Below are 22,509 nucleotides of genomic sequence, written 5' to 3' on the forward strand. Positions count from 1 at the left end.
AAAAGGTAATTTTCTAGAAACACTGAATCCAGAAGACCATTAGAGTAATCCTTGGATATTGTACTTTGGGACAATACTTTATAAATAGAGAGTGACAACGGACAACTATTGCAAAAGTGTAAAGAAGAAGAGGAGAAGATCGTGCAGGAATAACCACGTCTAATACATCGTCCATGACATAAGATGCCAGGCCAGGTGACATTGAAACACCAACATTGTTTTTTGTCATTGTAAAACTGAAACGATAATGAGATTACTTTTAGCTTTCATTCATGATTTCTCTTAGAACCTTTTTAAGCATCTTTGGACATAATATCTCACTTTTAAAACATTACTTTGTTTTTCTTTCCCTTTTTTTTATTAAAGTCACTACGGCGTTTCTGTCTCACTTACAATTGCTCTATTCCTGTTGAAATTCGTTTGTAATATAATTGTCACTCCCTCTTCCAATCAACATCTTAACTACTCCGCCCAGGCCTGAATAACTCTTAGACTGTCAGACGTCAGAACAAAAAATCAAACAAACAGTTTGCATTCAAGTAACTGTCGTGCATACCGTGACTTGTTAATACAACATACCAATCAATATTCAATCAAAACCGTTTATAAAATGAAATAATAACTTTATATTAGCTTATTGGGTCATTTTCCCATTTGAAAATCCCACTTAAGACTTTTCTTAACTTGGAAATTTGAAACATAATTTTCATACTCGTATATTTACTATTAAATGAGTATTACAGTTAATATTTTTGCAGAAATTCGAATATACAATAGTATGAAAGAAGTCACACATAAAATTTGATGCAAGCAATTTTTTATTAACATGGTTTCTACAGGTATGACAACAAATATCAGTTTTTACTAGGTTCATAAGCTGGTAGTTTTATCGGACCAGGCCAGTGTCTTCTGGGCTTACCACAATTTAATGCGTTCGACTTTATTAGTTCTTTGAAGAAACTCGCCGATAACTTAGGTAGTCGTAATCTCTCAGGATCGTTAAAGTCGATGTGGTATATGCCAAAATGAGCACTGAAAAAAGAATCGGTTATTCAACTTCAACAGTTAATTGGACATCTGAGGTATGGAAGAGTACAAAATAGTCATTACCTATAACCATATATCCACTCCAAATTGTCTATTAAACTCCAAATTATAACCCCAACAACGTTCACTCCTTCGTCAATGGCTTGAATAACATGACATAAATAATCCTAAAACAATTATTTAGATGAAATCATATTACGAACCATTTTTTTGATAATGGTTAAAAACCAAAATGCTCCATTCATAAACACTTTTTGCAAAATTTAAGCTTTCCACTTGTTTATTTGAGGGGTCACAAGAAATTTCAATTTTAAAATCGGTTTCGAACTTTGTTTGTTCACGACAAGAGAACTAACGACCGGCAATTTTTCATATATTTCTAATAACTTCAATTTCTCCAGAAAAGAAATATTTCAACAACATGGCAACGGGCACTTTGTTGAATCATCTAAAAACTGCAGTCTTAATGGTGAATTATTCGAATGAGGCATACAGATAAAAAATTGTGGCCTTTTTAATTTTCTTCACAACCGTGTCATCACAACCATCAGTCAATGACAATAACGTTTAATTAGGATATTAAAGAGAGATACTGTAGTATCTTCAGAGGATCCGGATTTTGTAAAATCGTACTACATATCGAGATACACATACACCGGGATGCCTATGCGCAGGCATGCGCGATCTCTCGCACAATGTTACGTCACGTTGGAATCAAATTGTGAAGTGTAATGTATGCTGTAAAGTTTGATGCTGATTCCAAAAGTAATATTTTTATTATTATATTTATATGTTTATTAAACTTACCCGCTGAACTTCGGGTTCTTAAGGCTACAAGGAATATAATTTCCTGCCTGTTACTTTGCTTTATATGGAACTACTGGATACTTCCAACCCGACTGAAATCGTTTTGGTTTATAATTCAACAAGTGAAGTCAAGTGTTTTATATCGTGATTTATGATATTCATTTACCATATTTTAAATTAATTTTATCCTCTCGACCACAGGGTCTTATCTGCTATAATAGCAGCCAAAACACAAAACCTAGTGAATACGTACAACTCCAACCTAATCTTAATGGCCAAGAACACATTCTGATACCGGCATATGTGTATCGTGCTACATATATTTTGCTCCGGGTTCACACAAAAAACAATAGTTCAATGTTTTTGTCCTTGCAACCGTTAAAATAAATTCCTTAAATCTCATTGTTAACTTTGTTATTTTCAATTTCAATATTTACTTGAGCTAATGTTCCAGCTACAAATGATTATTATTCTTATAACTCACCCAATAAAAATCTATTCTGTCAAAATCAATTAAGTATGTTCCATCGTCAGCCATTCCTAGTTCTGTTATTAGAATTTCTTGTTGTCCATATTCATGTACCAGCCATTTTAGTACTTTGTAAATTCCAAAAGGTACTATCTAGAAATGAGAATTTTTTTTAAGATTATGGCACTGTCCCACACACATCTTCGGATATTCTACAATCAGATCATCCTATACAACCAATTAATGAAAACATTATTATATATCCATATACAGGGTGTTCCGGGACTTGATGCAAGAAATTCTGGAGTGTTTGGATGAAGTGAAATAATGCTGTGACATGAGAAAAATTTGCTCATAATTACATTTAAGTATATTTTCTAAGTTGTACATTCGAACATTATGAATTTTTAATGGATGATTACGTTAGTCCATGTAGTGTCTTTGACGAAATAAATACTACATCTGACCCAGAATTTTGGTGGTCGTGAAACCATCAACCATAAAACAGTTTTTTGACCAATGGGCTTATTTGTCTATAGCCGCATTTGACCAATACCCTTTAAATTATAGAAGATACTAGCTCCTAGGAGAATGTTTATCTTAGAAACAGTTGCAAATCTTGGATCAGTTAGTTCAAGATGTTTGGGAATTGCAAGAGTCATAATGTCGACATTTTGGGTGTGAAAGAGTTAAACATTGAGTGAAAGGAAACTGTACACAGTCAGTAAAGTCACATTTAAGGAAGATCTTGGTTAATATCAGATGCACATTTGAGGAATTTTGTACGGTTTTATCGGAAATTGAGGGCATTTTTAATCGTTCACAATACCTTTTTTCTTTCATACTAACTAACGCACTTATCACAATCAGATTTATTGTCGATTTTCATTTACATCACTTACCACGAAAATTCCATTAGCTTCTACAGCCCAAGCAGAATCGAATGAGTCAACAACTCCAACATCAGCACAAAAGCTAGTTACATTAGCTGCTGCTTCTTTGGTATCCCTAGCTAACATCGTAATATAATGATTTAACCCCAAGAAATCGTGTGTTCCTTTAACGTACTCAATTTCTTCTTTTGTCAATTCGGGAAGTCTGGATTTGGAATAGTTTGCCGCTTTACTTCGTTCACTTATTCTTTTTTTGACAATTTCCGGCCAATCTCCTTTGAATATCGGATGGAAGTATAGACCACACTGAAAATATTTTATACATTTAAATACAGAGCGCGGCTAATTTATGAAAAAAGGTCATTATTGCGCCTAAATTTATTTTAGATAAAAACCATGAATTAGCTCAATTCTCAATTTTAAATGAGGATTTTCTTAATAGTGTGCGATGATGATGAAATCACTAGTCATGACACGTTGATTTTTGAGTTTGGGTGTTTAATTTACTTCGAGAAGAATTTCCAACTAAAATACTATGTAAGCCTCTAGTTATCCTCAAGTTAATTGACTATCAATCGACTGATTGGTGTGTCTGAGTAGGTATAATGCCGGTCATCGTATATAGAGAAAACATTATCGCAGATGTTCTCACTAAAACCATAATCGGAATAACGTACATAGATGTAGAAAATATCATTAAAAATTGTACAGAGTTGAACTATATATATAATATAGATATACAGTGAATACTTCATAAGAATAAAATCATACTGGGGAATAACTTTTTAACTTCATAGCTATGACAATTTTTTTTGAAAATTCCAAGTTTTTTTTACTGTGGTCTTCATTTACAATACAATTATTTTAGATCACTAGCATCATATTTATCTTCCTCAGAATCACTGACGTTTCTCCACTTTATCAAACGACTACTTTCCATTATTGTTTGCCTCCCATCTACTGTTTTATATCTAAAACCACGTCTTTTTAGAAACCTCAAGGATATGCTTTATTTTCAGTATTTTGGGATTGAGTTTGATAAGAACTTACTGGAGATTGTTTCGCATATTGGACCTATTTACCATTAATTGGGGATTTGTTTCTGTGTTTTTCTCATGCTTTGGCTTTTTTTTAAAGATAAATTTAATTGATAACGAGACAATTCATCTAGAATAATGAACTACAACGGCTTGTTGTCATTAGTATCTTACTAAAATAGCAAATTCCCAGGCAAAAAAAATTTGGTTTAGTCAGATTAAAATATTCGAGAACCTTTGAAATGAGGTATCATAAAACCTACATTTTAATTTGAAAAAGTAACTATTACGTCACCACGTCACAAATGGTGACAACGTTCGCATGTCATTTGGAAAATTGCCGCTCAAAAAATTTAAAGATTTTTATCTAAAATAAATTTTTTACAAAATATTGATTTTTTACAGAATTTAGCTCGCTCTTCATATCCATTACTAGAGCTGGGCAATTATCAAAAAATATAATCGATTATATAAAATAATAAAAAATAATCGATCAATTCGAAATAATCGGAAATAATCGATTAATCGGAAATAATGCTTCAAAAGAACAATTTCCCAATAAAAATAAAGCAAATAATGAACCTGCAGAAGGTATTTGGAAGTAAGATTCTGATATTGAATTATGTTGAAATAATTATTCAGAAAATAAATTTTTTAATAGTTAAATTGATTATTATATTATTTGATTATTTTAAAGATTGTATAAAAAATAGTGTGTATGCCATAGCCGCGAAACTTTTTAACGAGCTCAATATTATCTTATCGATATTTTTATATTTTCAGATTAATCGATATTTTTCGATTATTTTTAAAAATATATATCGATTAATGGATCACCCGATTAATCGATTATTCTGCCCACCCCTATCCATTACGTTGATGGAAACATGAAACAGACAATACTTAGACATAGTTCTAGCTTTGATATATTTTTTTTCTAATTAATTTATATTATAAAACTCGAAAACAAAAACATTAGAGAAAGGATACGAAATAATTTATATTGTTTGAAGAATATCTATAATAATAATATAACAAAAAATATATTTAAAAAGCAAATATTTACGAAATATTTTCATGTTTCTATTAATAATAATAATTGTACTTGTAGGCATACTAATATGAGCTATTTTATTAGAAACAATCCAATAATAGATGTAATAATGTGGTACAATTAATAGAAGTGAACTTTTAAAATATCTAATTCGAGTTTATCAATTTTTTACTTAATATTTTTCCTACCATTTACCACATTCAAGTTTTCAAAGAAATTTATTTATCACCCATTCGAAAAGTTCGATAAAATCTCAGACTAGCTTCCAAAATGTTTATAACGCCTACCAGAGGTAAAATAAGTGGTGAAATTGTTTTTTCATATTTGACGGTAAGTTTTTCATTTTCTTTTTAAAACTGATTTTTATCTATAGTATTAGTAAGATTCTTTTTCATTTTCTTTATTAAGCTTTTATAATTTCGTGTAATATATATATTTTATTGTGCCCACTATAGCTTTTTGTATACAAATTTATTTCAATCAAATGATTTATTTTTGTAACTATTCTCTGTTTGTTATTCACTATTTAACAGCCTTTTATGTACTTGTACATAATTGCTATCCATGATAGAAAAAAATGGATTTTAAAAGTTTTGTAGTATATTCTTACTTCAAATTGACGTTGCCTTTCTGCTGCTGCTTCATTTTCAGAAGTATTATTAAGAGGTTCTATCCATTGGCAATCGATAGCCAAAGACATTTTAGCTAAAAATGATCATTTTTTGATTAACCTTTACAATTTTTGGTTGTCTGACTGATGCAATGATGAAACAAAACAATGAGTATGTTATACAAGCAGTAATAAAAGATTTTAAAAAATATGCCTTCCAAATGATTATAAATAAAGAGTAGTGAACAGTATACTTCATCTATAATCACCAAAAATAATGAGAAAAATATGAGAGAACTTGGACCGCGAAATTGAAGAGAGCTTTGACATAAATACCTACTTAGATTCAAATAGTTATTAATTGTGTTGAGGAATTAAAATGTCGAAGTACTGCATGCGATCCTGAGAGCGATGGTATGAAAAAACCTGCAGATTATTAAAAAGAAGTCATTTGTTTAAATCAATTTAGCATTGTGAGTGAATTCAAATTTATGGTACTGTCTAAACGCGCCATATTTTTATTACAAAAGTTGTATTTGAGGCGGTATAGAATTGAGATCTAGATAAAGTGGTTCTTAGATGATAAGCAAGTTAAACCGTTTTCGTTGATTGAGGCCAATTATCAATAGTTTGCATATAATTAGTTATCTTCATTAGATGTAGTTTATAATTAGTAGATGTGATAATAACTTTGTCTGAAGTAGAAGCTGATGGTGATTCTGACTGAAGATAGTGTAGAAGACAGATTCGAAATGTGTAAAGCTAGATTAAATTCCTCATTAGATAAAACTAATAAATCAGCACTTTCAGCTGAAAAGTCAAAAAGTAGCTCTTTCTAAAATAAATATTAAACCTTTGACAGGAGGTGCCTCTGAATGATCTTCATTCTTTGATTAATTTTCAGCTTTAGTTTCAAATGATACTAAGATAACGAAAAATTATTATTTGAAAAGCCTTTTGAAGGGACAACTATTAGAATTGATCGATAAACTTAGTATAAAATATCAAAATTCACAGGTCGTTTTTAAAATATTAAAAAATGTTTATGAACGCGTTGTATGATTTTTTTTGCACATCTTGTAAGTAGAACAGAACTTTAGTTAAGAGCAACGCTGCCGTTCTTAAAGACTTTCGCATATCTGCAAAGAATGATAAAAAAATTTTGAAACTCTTATAGTATTTCTTTGAGAACAAAAATTAGATTTTAATACCAGGCGCAGATTTGTATTTCAGTTTTAGTCATTAATATGGGAGCTCATCTCCCCACCTTTGTCAATACTTATTTAGGATATGTAATCGTGGGTCTCGTCACTGAAAATTTGTTTTATCTTCTTTGATTTTTCATAATTTAGTTTTTAGTTGACACTCCTAGTCTTAGCGAATTCATAAAGAGAAATTTGGGGAATCGAAGAGATCCCTGACTCTGAAGTTCTTTCAAACAATGATGATTCAGTTGAGAATATATTTCTTGGAACTAATATAATTTTACCTAGTGGCAGAATTCAAGTAGATTTGCCGATTTTAGCAAACCTTAAAAAAATTAAGACACTCTTTTTTAATAGCCAAGAAACAGTTTAGTTTCTTAGAAAAAAAATTCAGAGAAGTACTAAATTTTATACTTATAGACAAGTTTTGTTTGATATATCTCTCTTGACCATGTTAGAATGGTACCACTGTTTTTGTTTTGCAATCTATCGAATGAACTCTCTCTAAATAGCTTTTGATTTTTCCTCTGACACTTATAATGTAACAATGTTATTAGGTTCAAGATAAGATAAAATGCTGACCTAAAATATAAGCAAAATTCCCTATTTTATTACCCATTAATGTTTTGGGAAATCTTATTCAACTCTCGCAGTTAAACGTGTAATATCTAAGTGTAATCGGTACTTGCTATCGCTTTAACGCACAATTCATATCGTAAATAAATATCTACAATACCAGCAGACCGGTTGATACTCTCCAGAGCCTTTCTTTGCGTAGGTGTTGATTTTGCCAGAGCTATCTCAATGAGTAGACCTTCACTTTTATTTCTATATACTTGTATTTCTTAGCGTACTAGCTATATTCTCGATAAAGACATTTGCGAGGAACCTCCTAGACAACACGAATTTTGATGAGCAGAAGCGACAGGAGTGCGATTTATTCTATATTCACGTCCTTTGACTGGCGCTTGAATAACTACATGGAGCAGAGCGACTGGGAAGCAAAACGTATAGCTCCGTAGAGGGTCTAAATTGGGCAACATGCTAGGCAGCATTATCATCTTTACTTTGAAATCCAGATTAAAATTTATCCTTCTCCATATATTTTTTGTTCTTCCTGTTTTTCTCTGTTTTACTTTTTAACAGGCTGTTCTGTCATTCAGTAAAAGATCTTCTCATGCAGCTTAACAAATTGCCGATAAATCAGCGAATACACTCTATTTACTATATTTGGCTTTCTCTTCCTTTCATCTAATTTATGCGGGCAAAATGATCATTTTATCTCTTTTCTCTTTGTCTCTCATTCGGTATCCTCTCCCGGCTTGTTTTACTTCGTTGATGATTTCGTCCGTTATAATATTAAACAGGATTGGGCTTAGGCTATCCCCTTGTCTGATACCGGTTGCCACAGGTATTTTATTGCCTAATTTGTTTGCCGTTCTCACAAAGGTATAATTATCGGTGTTAAGTTTTTCAATAACTTTTATTATATTGGAGTGAACGTTCTGATCAATTAAGCGTATCCTATCAAACGCTTGGGTGAGATCAATGAAGCACATAAATGCTGCCTTATTAAACTCTATGGCTTTTTTAGTTATTTGGCGCATTATAAATATAGCATCTATAGCAGGCTCTTCTTTTTAGTCTCCGAAAGGGCGCAAACATCTAATTTGTGTCTTTTTATTTCGAGTAAAATTTCTTGATCTTTATTATTAAATGATGTTACATTCCAGCATCCAATTCTAAGTAAAGTCGTTTTCCTTTTGCGCTTAATCCTTTTTCTCGCCAGGTTGTCATTATTTAATCCAGTCACATCCGAGGCTAAACCGTTGGATCTCTGAGCACTTTGTTTTTTTTTTACCCAAGCAGGTCGCTAGCCTCACTTGGAACCCTCCTCTTTTACCCGGGCTTGGGACCGGCTATGAAACCACTGAGCTACTCAGTCCACCCAGCGATATCACAGGCAGAGTGAAGAAGAAGTAAGAGCACAAACAACGAAGGCAGCATTAATATCAGGATACTTTAGAGATTTAATTTGGCGGAATAAATACATGAGCACAAAATGTAAAATTAGAATATATAAAATTTGCGTAAGGCCGGTCGTGACATATGCAATAGAAACTAGAGCGGAGAACACAACCACTAAACGGCTCCTAAGAACAACAGAAATGCGGACTCTGAGATCAATAACATGACGTACGTTACTCGATCGGAAGAAAAATGAAGAAATAAGGGACATGTGCGATATTCAGGATGTAGTAAGATGGGCAAGGAGCCGCAGAAGAGAATGTTGACAGAATGCCAAATGAACGGTTAGCAAAAACTGCAAAGGAAAAGAAACCAGACACAACTCGACCTCCTGGACGACCACCTATAAGGTGGTATGAAAGCTGGTCCTCAGCATTCCAACTACTCCTGGCAAACCCTTGATAAAAATACAGGACCTAGTCCTAACGTAAGAAGAAGAAGAAGAAGAAGAAGAAAATGATCATCATAGATCGAAATCTAAGAAAATAGCAGTCCTGGAAGCGTCATGCCTACAAATCTAATTCAGGGATGAAATCCATAAATGAGAACATCAATGGAACAATTCAATTGAAGTTGTTTATCGAAAGGTGAAATTTGTGGGATGACCTGGTAGCAGCTTTCAATCAATATAGATCATAGGTTATTCAGCAAAGTCTAGTAGTATATTTTCAGTTGTTTATAAATTCAATGTATCATAATGAGGGTTACCCAACATGAGACCATGAGTGTCATTTTATTATAATATAGATTGTTTCACTATCAATGAAAACCAAAAAAAACTAAAAAATTGTGCTCACCTGTCCGTTTAGGAAATTCTTTTTTGTACATGTGGTATATGGCAGCATGTCCTTTGATAAGAACGTAAGAACACTGATATTCTAATAATCCATCACTTTTTATGCCTGGAGCGAAAGAACCATCACCATATCCCAGGTGACAAACTTGTTTGGGTTCGTTGATAGTAAGCCAAACACCAACTTCTGGTAAATTTTTTATAACGATTCTAGCAAAATCTACCAAATGCGGAATCAAATCGGTAGTTGTCCAGTCAATACCATCTTCGTATAATTTTTGTGGGAGATCCCAATGATAAATGGTTGCCACTGGAATCATGTTGAACTTTCTTATTTCTTTTACCAGGTTTTTGTAGTAATTCAAACCTTTTTGATTGATATTGTTTGCGTAGCCAGTGGGTAAAATCCTGAAGAAGGTTTCAAAAATATGTCTATGAATTCATTAACGTATTATCAACATTGGGTTATGTTTTTTATAGTAACTACTTATTGATACATAAATATACACATGGATGCGCCAACTCGGGGCGAGGATATTTCAGGTAAACGAAACGATAATAAAGAGAAATAAATTGGACAAATTATTTTATGGACCTCACATGATTGATGAGGACAAAGGTGTGAATGTTATTTCGAACCTTGAAGGTAAATCAGTGGAACTGCATAAAACTAGAATTAAGCGATATGGTGATGAATCTACTTAAGATTTTTAGTCTTAGAAGTTAATAAGAAAATAAGTTATATTAGAATAAGTTTTTTTCATTTTCGGCAGGAAAGGTGTTATGATATACAATACAGTTTACTGAACTTTAAAATAATAAGTAAAAATTCTATCATTACATTTTTGTTGGTATCGCTAGAAATATTCACATTAAGTGTTTAAATGTATGCATTTTAAAAAAGGCGATTGGCAATGGATTCAGGTAGAATTAACTTTATTTGTAGAATAGGCAATTTCAACGTCTATGTTTAGAATTCAACGTGTGCGTTTGATTTGCGCAGAGTCGAACCTAAGTACAATATACATCACAATAAAACTAGAATATTACAGTAGTCCGAGTACATAATACAAGTCGTAATAGATTTATTAGGAGTATTATCTGAAATTAATTCAACTTTTTGGAGATAGAAACTACAGAACGCAGGTACTGAACGATATAAAATATAGAAATGAATTTTTAAAATTTGCCGTAATTTGTAAAATTCCATATAGAATAATAATGCATAAGTATTATTAGTTTATATTATTAGTTTCCACCATTACCCTAATAATATTATTTAAACATTTCTTTCGTTTTTTCATTAATTGAATTCATTTAGCTTGACTATTTTTAGAAAGCGTAGATTGTCATCTAGATCATAATGATTTGGCAAATGTGCAAAAAGTTAGTAGAGAAGCTGTAAGTAATGCGTGCTAACGCAAAGTATTTACCGACATATTCGAAAGACCTAGGTACAAAGATAATACCTGTACATTCGGAAATTGTTGAATCAGCGTATTAGAAGCATTTAATTATAAAAGATATAAATTTAGTTCGTCACACCATTAATAGAAATCGCTTCAATATTACCGAAAACATCCCAAAACACAATTTTAGAAATTATACAGATCTTTTAAAAACTGACCGATGAGAATATTTTATATTGGAAAATGATTTAACTAATGTCATAATTACATTTGGATCTGAAATAAATTTAAATTGTTGAAGAAAAACCAGCGATATTTTACAATAATAATACATTTAAATAAAGTCCAAAGTACTTTTTCCAGTTGTTCACAATGAACATAATATTCCGTTGATCTTTTACCTTTTACCGAATAAACTATCAACAAAGTACGAGGCATATTTTTTAAGTAAGTACCCTTTTGGAATTAAAAAATGAAGTGCAAAGATATCGCAATAATATTATTTTTTAAAGAAAGCCTGTACCTTAATCTACTTTTCTACATAATTTCCGTGAATATTGAGGCACTTGTCATAACGTGACACCAGTTTTTGAATACCCTCCTCATAAAATTCTGCCGCCTGACTTGTTAACCACTGTATCACAACTGTTTTGACTTCGTTATCGTCTTGAAGACGCTGACCGCTCAGGTGTTTCTTCAAGTACTGGAACAAATGGTAGTCGCTGGGCGCCAGATCAGGACTGTAGGGAGGGTGATCTAGAGTTTCCCATTGAAAAGATTTGATGAGATCTTTGGTCCGATTAGCCACATGTGGACGGGCATTGTCATGTAGCAAAACGATACCCTTACTCAACTTGCCATGTCTTTTGTTCTGGATTGCACGACGCAGATTGTTCAATGTCTTACAATAAGACGCTGCATTGATTGTCTCATTACGAGGCCGAAACTCCACTAGCAATACTCCTTTTCTGTCCCAAAAAACTGTGCATATGATTTTCCGGGCAGAAATTGTTTGCTTAAACTTCACTTTTTTGGGTGATGATGAATGTCGCCATTCCATGGATTGTTGTTTCGATTCTGGTGTGACGTAGGCCACCTATGTTTCGTCACCAGTAACAATTTGGTCTAAAAAATCTTCACTTTCATTGTGGTACAGCTCAATGAAAGTCAATTCACTGCCTAAGGGTTGGGTTTTATGCAAATCCGTCAACAATTTTGGAACCCAACACAATTTCCGGTATTTCAAGTTCTCGGTCACAATGCGATACAAAACACTACGAGAATATTGAGGAAAGTAGTCACACAATGATGAAATTGTAAAGCGTCTGTTTTCTCTCACCTTTTCGGCCAATTTCTGCACCATATTTTCATTAACGACCGAAGGACGCCCACTCTTGGGTACTTCGCACTTGATATGTAATATTACTTTTTTTGTTTTTTGGTGTTTTAGATTTTAATTTAGTGAAATATTTGGATAATGTATTATGTCCTTTGGGACTTATACTAATATTATATTTATTGAAATAATTCGAAAATTGTTGGTAAAGTCCTTGTACATACGTCAAAATTTATCTTTCTTTTAAAAACTATCAAAAAAAACTAATTTTAAAACAGAAGAGACCTAAAATCAAGGACATTTAGATGCATTTATATATATATATATAAATATATATATATATATATATATATATATATATATATATATATATATATATATATATATATATATATATATATAAGCAAGAGAGGCGGAATCGATTTTAGAATAACAAATTAATAAATTAAATGAAAATAACAGAATATGAATAACAAGATATCTTATAGATACGAAATGTAATATTTTGTATTTTTATGTGTTTAGAATGTGAAATATTCTTTACTGAAAAACACTATAAATATCTATTTAATTTTTGTTTTTCATTTTATATGTGAATTCCAAGCTGCATAACTTTCCGTCACGAATTGTCTAATCTTCATAACAACGGTGATGACGAGTTGGCAAATTGTAACAGAAATTAAAATTTTATGGCGGATATTAAAATCACGAGTTGGCCCAGGTCATATTCAGAACATTCAATACCATAATAAAATCAATGTCTGGACAAGAAAAACAAGCAAAGCAATTAATGGTTTCATTTGTAGCTTCTACAGACAGAAACTATATCAGTGCTTGCTTGAATATGTTTCCAAATGCCAACTTAATAGATGATTGTATCTGGTACCTAGATTATTCAGTTATATGTGATACTGACATATTATTAGAAGACCTAACTAATTTTTTAATTGAGACAAATTAAAGATTACGTTACCGTATTACGAAATCTGGATTTGAAATTAGAAATAAACCCATTCAGGATTATTTCTATCTATATAACTAAATGCCTCATTAACTGAACACAGATGAAAGTACAATATCTTGAATGATCTAAATAGAATTCAGGATTGAAGGGAGACAAAGAACTCATGGTTTACGTATGCAGAAGGATGAATACTGGGGGAACAAAAAATGGTAGAAAAAACCCATATAGTATTGTAATATATTGACATCTACAAATGTTTTTTTTTATAAATTTTGAATATTAACTGTTTCAAAATTGAATTAGAAGATGAGAAAGTTTGAGGATATAAAAGTACGTCATTTGAGATTTTTGTTTTAGTTTTCTCAATCTTGTTCTTGTGAAAATTCTTCTATTTGGATCTATCTCGATGTACTTTCCCGCAAAACTGAAAGCATCCCTAGCGATCACTAGTTCGCACTTACGGTTTCGCCTTCATCCGAGCCGATTCTCTCTCACGTATCTTATATCTTCATTGACAACTCCTGATACTTCAGTTTCTGCTTTAGTCTTAATTATTTCATAATTATTCTCAGGGTCATCTAAGGATACCTAAATGTTTTCAAAGCCTTATAAATAGTGATTTCAAGTACCTAGATCCATTAATAGTTTATATCGTTTTTTATGTTTTAATTGCTCAAATTTTATTTTTCTATTTAAAAGAAAGCCGACATATTTTTTATTGTAGATTCTTTCAAATCAATTAATAATGTCCACACATTCCATTAAATTTGTAGCATGGAGCAATCAATGTAAACTTGTACTTGAGGCGTTCCATATCAAAATTCGCCTTCTTCATGTAAAGCGATTTTGAGAAAATGAGGAAAAACTGTTTACGTTCTTATTATTAAAGGTTTGTTAACGATATTTTTTATATACCTCAATGAAACACCTAGCATCTCTTGTGCTCTGCTACTTTGAAATATTTTTATGATTTTATTTTTTAATTTTAATTATGGATAAGGCCATTTTCACTGTTATTTTCTTGGCAAAAGTCTTCGAGATCGTCAGAAGCACCAACTACTTCATTAGCCACCTCAGGGCTTGATAGGTTTTTGTAAAACGATAGTTCATCTCTGTCGACCCATTCTTTGCCAAAATGTTTTAGGCTTGACGGGTACTCCTTTTTGTATAATCATAGGACTAAAAGTTGAAAGATTTTTTTCCTCTTTAAGATCTGTTTAGCAACAGTAGTATCTGCACTTACTAAAATATTATTCGCCGAATATTTGGTTATGATGAACATTTTTGCCTCGGAGAACTTAAAATGCCAAGACGCTACGTTTTTAAAGTAATTTTCAGCCTCCGATTTGCGATTCAATACTCTGCAATCTTGCCCTTAACTTTTAACTATACCATGTTCTTGAAAAATCTCTATGTACTCTTGGTTCTACTATAGTCGCCTCTTTTTTAAGGATTTTCTCGTTCCTTCCAAATACTCGATCGACTGAGGCAAACAGGAATCAGGTTAGGAAAAATCACTTGAATTTTCTTTATGTTTTCAGGCGCAACGTTTTTTAAGAAATAGCAGCACATCGCAATCATAGTGCTGTTCTTGTTTTGCCTGCCACAATCTTCGGCACAAAACCTTACTGTAGAGTAACCTGTTGAATTCATTCCACTTAAACAGTCGAAAACAGTAGAGCAGATTTGGTTAGATCGTTTGGGAAACTCGTTTTCCTTCCAAGTGTATATAAAAACATTGTCTTTAGTTAACTTCGATTTTTAGAAGACTTTTAGCACTGTAAAATTGTATGTATAAAGTTGGCGACTGTAATATGCCAATTGATCAGGTACTTTGGGATTGAGCAAAGTATATTGTTTTCTTGAGACTTCTCAATTTTGATATTTTCTGCCAGCTCAATGCATTTTGGGTCTGCAAGTATCACATTAATATCCATTTTTGCACATTAGTTGACCAATTGAATATCTTTCCAAGAAAACCTTTAAATTGCTCTTAAAATACTACTAAAAATAAGTGTTTACTCGTCAGGAAACCAAACAATACTGATGGAAAAATATGGATAATACAGAATCGCGCAAAAAGGTTCTAATCACGTGATGCCGAATCAAGCAATTTGATAGAGTAATTGGATAAGGCGTCTTTTGAAATGACAGTGTAGTTGGATAAGGCGAGTTTTGGTTTGACTGGCAATACTTAACCATATAAAATACAGAATAGGGCGAGTTTTGTTTGGTTTTGCGATGCAGGGTGCATGGGTATTAGGACGAAGAATAATTATTGAGCACAAACTCGATTTTCATTAAAAATGGATAAGGCGACTTTTGATATGGAACTCCTTACTTGTTCGTAGAAGTTTGTATTTCGTAATTGGAAAAAACAGTATTGACCTTAAAAAATATATATCTAGTTAGATTACATTCCACATCAAAAACCACGGCCGAACAGATAGTTTGTGGTACAGAAACCTAACCAAAGTGTGTGTGAATTATAGATATACATATTTGAAAATTTCTACTATATGAGGTTTGTCTATAGTCTATACACTTAGTCCAGCGATGATATAATCTTTTCAGCCTCCCAAATAATTGTTGTCGTCTATCTCCTAAAAATATACGTTCAAGGCCTCCAGCAACAGAAGAAGTTGCTGGAGGCCTGATCTGGTCAACCAATTCAAATTGCAATTCGTAAATTTTAACCATGGCCATTGTGTTATGATGTGTTATTTTGATAGAAAAGCACTTTCATTTTTCTTCAAATGTGGTCGCTTTGTTGCAATTTCTCCCTTCCCCTTATCAAGCAATTATGCGTAATGGTCTTTTTTTTTCATTTTTGAATCGATAGTCGATCAACAAAATCCCATGACTATGCCAAAAAATGCTCGCCGTCACTTTTTCGGTCAGTCTTGACGGTTTTTAGACAGTTTAGAGGTGGATCCACGTTCCATCTACAGTTATGATTCGAAGTTGAAAATCCAATTAATTTTGCTTGAATCGCGTCAGTAAGGTCTGGGAAATTTTCATTCGAGTGGGGTTACTTTCACTTAGTATATAGCAAATATGTTGATACCTACCTCTCCAACCTTAATTAACCAAAGTTTTATGGTCGTAGAAGATGTTGCAGACTCTCTATACACAGTGTCTTCTTTCATATCCGTAGGCGTATTGTCTTTCAAAAACAAATAACAATTTGATAAGCAGTTTTCCCCATTTTTAGAGGAATCTTCACAACGACTCATTTATATGGTAATTGCACAGAAACTAAGTGACAACATTTGAAAAATACCAAAATATGATCGTATCGGACACTTGTAATTTAGCTGGAAATATACTTGAGAAAGCAGATGTTCTAATACTTTACTCTTACTAACAAATGTCTTCAGTGATGTTTTGGATGATAAGTATATTGTGTCTTACCTAGACCAAGCCACAGAAAATCTATACATCTTTAAGCCAAGTTCTGCTGCAAGACGAACATCTTGTTTATATTTGTGGTAGGAATCACAAGCGATATCGCCTGTGTCGTTATCTCGTATAGGAGAAGGTACTCTGTGGGCGAAATTGTCCCAAATACTTTCTCCTTTTCCATCAATATTCCAAGCGCCTTCAACTTGATAAGCTGCTACTGCCGCACCAAATATGAAACCTGGTGGAAATGTTCCATTGTTATGAACTTTTACTACAGCTTCTCCACTGAAAAATAGGAATTAAATATTAGAATGATAATTTGGAGTTTTGGATCATCCCTTTCGTGTATATATGGTAATGTCATCAAATCTACAAGCAAAAAAACTAACAGTATGGTGATGTCTTAAGTTGAATTGAGTTGTTCCACATATCCATAGAAACATCAATGAGTATTACGATCTAATATTATTTAGTTCCACAGAAAGTGATGAGACTTTTCAGATATGATTTTTTAAATGAAGCTTCTATCACAATTTAATCCTACACGTGACATTAGGTCAAATTTGAATGATATCTGTGTACCTGTAATTATTGTAAAATAATTATTTACAAGTTTACAACTTTCAGCCAAACAGAACACACTGCTTACACCACCACTACACCAACACTCACAACTACACTGTCTGACGAGCGTTTCGATAACCAAGTTATCGTCTTCAGAGACTGAAGGTATAGTGGTGGTGTATACAGAGTGTTCAGTGTTCAGTATAAATATCACCAACGCACATACGTAGATTTCTAGGAATTAGGCGGCCATAAGTCGAAATTCCAATAATAGACTAATGACAAACAATTTTTTCCTGGAGACTACAATAGCCAACCCCACCCACATCCCTAGATTGCGCGAGCGCGCTGCATTACTAGTCGAAACTTGATTTTCGCACTTACTGCACGTGAAAGTTCTTGACGCCCTTTTCGTATATCATTTTCTTCGGTGAATATTTTATGTGTCGTGTCATATTTGCTTGTTTAAGTGATGGATACCAATAATACAGTTAAGCCTTTATTAAATTAATATAAAATTGTATTAAATATATTGTCAATAAATGACTTAATGAGCCGTCAATAATACCCTTTTTTAGAAATGTTTTCTCTTTATTTTTCAATTTCAATCGAAAAAAAACTTTACTTCCGTACCTTTCCGAGTTACATTTTTGATTTCATTATATAGTATAAAGTCTTATAAAGTAAACTGCTTAAAATCAGCTGCTAGTTTTTGCTAGTTTTAAAAATAAACGAGTTTGAAATTTTTTTGACAAAAATAGGAAAAAATCGGATTTTATGTTTTTGTGTTAATATTATTTTTTTATTGTTATAGGTTCACCTAGCTGCTCGGGGGTGAAAATGTTGTCCGTAAATACCTCTTCGATAAAATGAACGAGCAACATTCATTATCGATAAATGAAAAAATTAAATATTTAGAAAATTATTTACTCGTGTGTTACGGGAACACAGAAGAACATAAAAATGTGATAAAAAAGAAGTTTTCGTATTTTAAATGTGATTTGATAAAGAGGTGGTTTCGGGCGCATAGAATACTTGAAAACTTTTTGGCGGCCAATAATTCTTGGTTGGAAGGAACATATGAGATCCCCGTAGACACGCATCAAAGGCCAGGACGACCTACCGAAAGCAGAAGAAACTTGATATTCAACAAAGATTTAGAGAGGAGACAGGTCTCTTAGTCGATATGCCAAAAAGTAACTTCGGAAACACAAACGATGGAAATACCAGCAGAAGATTCTTCGAGAACCCTGAATTGGCTGCAGAAATCACTGGGATAAGTTATGACTTGATTATTAGATTAACAGTGATATTAGAAGCCATATCAAGCGGCCATATAATTGACGTAGCAAAATATGATAAATACGCCATGGAAACTGCGAAACTATTTGTTGGGTTATATGGCTGGCATCCTATGACTCCAACGATGCATAGGGTCTTAATTCATGGAGCTTCAATAATAGAAAATTCGTTGTTGCCGATAGGGCAACTTTCGGAAGAAGCTGCTGAGGCCCGCAATAAACATTTTAGGTCTTATCACCTAAACTTTGCTCGCAAATTTTCGAGGGAAGAATGCTACTTAGATATTTATCATAGGTTACTATTAACATCCGACTCATTTATTAGTTCCAAAAAAAAACGCTTCAAAATTATTTTTGCCTGAGACAATGCAGCTATTAATTCCTGCTGAGCCAAGCCGACCAATGGAAATTGATGAAATCGGCGAAAATTTAAATGTAGATGAATAAGTCTCCAATGTATTATTGATTATTTTTAGTGATTATCTATTTAGCTAATGTAACTTTAATATTGTATTACGAATGTAAAGATCCTTTTAATAATATAATATATTTACTTACTTATTAGAACAAAATAAACTTTGTTTTATTTAATAATACATACCTGAAAGTATTACTAAAACGTAGACAGCTATCCCTCCTTGGGGAAAGCCGTGAGTATGTCATATGTATTTTCAATATAATATTAAAAAACACTTTGAAATCAACTACGATCTCGAATAAAATATTTTTTGATAAAAAATCACAAATAGGTGCGCCTAACCACCGTGCACCAACAAATAATTTCGATAACTTATTCCAAACACAGAATTCTTTTTATGTAACTATTTTGTAATATAAATATCACATAAAATAACTTTGGCTGCCTAAATCCTGAAAAACGATCTATGTGCAACGGTTCCAGAAATTCCAAATTAACTTTGATTCAAGATTAAATTTGAATGTTTTCCACACCATTATTTTTTAATGGGGTTTCTAAATAATCAAGGCTACTTTGCCCGAATCAAATATCAATTTACTTTATTATTATGAACAGAACAGCCTGATAGTATCAAGATATGGAATAGTACCATTAGTTTTGTTGCTTACATAAAAATTTTATTAAAAATTGTTTTCTCATTATTTATTAATGTTTGATTGAAGCGCCTGGAATCAATTCTTGACAGAAACATATTATAAACATAAAACTAATTTCTATATCTTAACCAATAATTCAATCTAATTCGTTCAATATTGCTAAATCATATCGATTTTTCCGTGTTGTGTCCTTCTGAATTTCCTCCCATCATCGGACCAATTTTTAACTGTATAGTGTGAGCAGCTTCCATATTTTCTGTCCCACAATACAAATTATCTTTTTATTGGCCGTCAATTTTGGCTTTGCAAGGTATAACAAATCAAAAAATAAAAGTGGATACAATGGTTCAGATGTTGAGTGGTTACACTACAGACGCTTAAACACCCTTCGCATTTGTTTTCAATATTCGGGATGTCCCCAGTTTTGAAACCTACATAATTGATCAGGAAAATAACAAAATAATAAAAAAAGGAAATCAAGCGCATTTTTTGTGATAATTGAATTGAGAATTATGTATGGTATCTATTGAAACACTATTGAAATTCCACCACTTCTGTTTCAGAATCATGAATAGATCTTTATTCCGATAATTATTTTTAGCATTCAGAAAATAATTGAATTACACTGAATAGAACGGAGGTTTTTTTAATGCTAAATAATATTTTTCAATATTTTGTATCTTGCATTTTGAGTTTTTTCTTTGGACCTAAATTTAATGTTGGTTATTGTTAAAGTATGCTTCAAAATATTAGATAAGTCTCGGTCAAGACTGTAATCCAAATTTAATGTTACTTATTTTTTATGCTATTCTAACTACAAAGGTCCAGCGATCGAGTAACTCAAATTCGTTTTATATCAAAAAATATGTTAAAACTGAAATGAATATGACGGAAAAATCACAGCTTTGAATTGGATTATGATAAAAAGTTTCCAAACTTACGATCCAACGAAAACGAACCAAAGAAGCCATGTAAGCAGAAACATTATAGCACTTGCGAAGGATTGATGACAATATGTGAATATATACCTCATTTATTATGTAAATATGACAAATATTTCGTTTAATTATTATTGTTTTATCCATAGAGTATGAGTTATAACAAAATTACTGAGTTGTTTACGTAGTGGAACAAAAATGAATATGATCTATTTGTAGAACTTATATGAAACTATTAATAAATTTCAATTAATTTCATTGACTTAGAAAATGAAAAATGATTGGGATATATTTGGAATCATTCAGAATGTTGAAATTACATAAAATATCTGGGTAAACACATTTTATTCGCTATTTTGTGCTAATAGGCTCCAAATTATTATTGCGTCAATCACACGAAGAGGCAAATGAAATAAATTTGTCTGACGACTCGGAGTAAATACAATTTAATTGATAATAAAAAATTCTTTTATTTGAGTACAATATAAATAAAGTGGAAAGGCGTAGCCCTAATAGTCACATTAAAAACAAACTCAATTGCAAAGTGTGTTCCTGATTCAATACATTCAGTCACCAGAGGTGGAGAATTTCACAGAAAGGTTATTTCAAAAACTGGAGGACATATGTAAGTATGCTCAAGTAATATTTTCTCTAGTAATATAAAAAAAACCCTATATTATGCCTGGAATGTTTTTCCAGATAATGAATTTTCTTAATCAACATTATCCCGACTCAAAGAACATGAAATAAAAATTATTTTTGTTAATCATTCCAGATGAAGTGCAGAATAAACGGAAGTATACAGGGTGATTCATTAAGAATGTCCAATCTCTGAACTGTAGATTGTAGGCCTCAAAATATGATGATTCTGCTCAACATGCCTTATGCTAGTTTCCGAGATAGGGGGTGTTTTGATTTTCGCAATAATTTTTTCATGTTTTCACAATTTCTCTTACGAAGTAAACTTTTTTTCGGGCCAAACTTAGAACTAAAATAATAGAAAAATATCAAAATGCGTTAAATTCTACAAAAAAAAAGTTACTCTTCTTTGATTCGTGTAACTCAATCGATTTTCGAGTTATTTGCTTCTAAAAAGTTCAATAAATTTTAATTTTTTCATAAAAAAATTTCATTATTCCTTAAATATGTAACAATAACAAATTTGTAAACAAAAATAAAAACTTCAAAGCAAATGCTCAAAATGATGATGATAATTTTTCGTTTTCTTTTCAAGTAGGCTTGTGTAAATTTAAGACACGTTTGTGTAGAAGTAAAAATTGGATAATAATAAGAATAAGTAATACTTTAGTATACCATTTATTAACAATTTTGTAATTAACAAGTGTAATAGTTAATTATCAAATAATGCCTAGGCTCGAAGATATTCACAATTATACCCAAATCGAAGGCAACCCAATTACAAACTGGACCTACCGAAATCTTTACAACCGCTTAGGCGAAACGGGGTCTTTACGCTCTAAAACTGAACACGGTGCTACAAATAATCACTGCCGATGAAGAAGATGAAATTTTACTTTGTGTTACGGAGAATCCAGATATTAGTACTCGCCGATT

At 32.0% G+C, this 22,509-nt stretch overlaps 1 protein-coding gene across 1 annotated transcript; it reads right to left on the reverse strand.

Annotated features, from left to right (window-relative positions):
- Nucleotides 1-800: 800 nt before the first annotated feature.
- LOC130893526 (myrosinase 1-like) lies at nucleotides 801-21,008 on the reverse strand. The gene is made up of 8 exons (XM_057799748.1): nucleotides 20,938-21,008; nucleotides 17,067-17,342; nucleotides 9,948-10,351; nucleotides 5,918-6,012; nucleotides 3,226-3,522; nucleotides 2,339-2,476; nucleotides 1,111-1,214; nucleotides 801-1,032 (listed from the first exon to the last, which is right to left on the reverse strand). Exons 1-8 carry the CDS (start codon nucleotides 20,979-20,981, stop codon nucleotides 855-857), a joined length of 1,536 nt encoding a protein of 511 aa, XP_057655731.1. The 5' UTR covers nucleotides 20,982-21,008; the 3' UTR covers nucleotides 801-854.
- Nucleotides 21,009-22,509: the final 1,501 nt, after the last annotated feature.

Source organism: Diorhabda carinulata, chromosome 4 (genome assembly GCF_026250575.1).
Source record: "Diorhabda carinulata isolate Delta chromosome 4, icDioCari1.1, whole genome shotgun sequence".
Classification (NCBI taxonomy): domain Eukaryota; kingdom Metazoa; phylum Arthropoda; class Insecta; order Coleoptera; family Chrysomelidae; genus Diorhabda; species Diorhabda carinulata.

Excerpts from the sequence above, each read along its gene's own strand:
- LOC130893526 (XM_057799748.1), bottom strand. The coding sequence starts at position 20,981 with ATGTTTCTGCTTACATGGCTTCTTTGGTTCGTTTTCGTTGGATC. Across the intron at positions 17,343-20,937 it reads TGGTTCGTTTTCGTTGGATC|TGGAGAAGCTGTAGTAAAAG; the intron begins GTAAGTTTGGAA and ends CCTATTTTTCAG. Across the intron at positions 6,013-9,947 it reads AGAATTTCCTAAACGGACAG|CTAAAATGTCTTTGGCTATC; the intron begins GTGAGCACAATT and ends GATCATTTTTAG.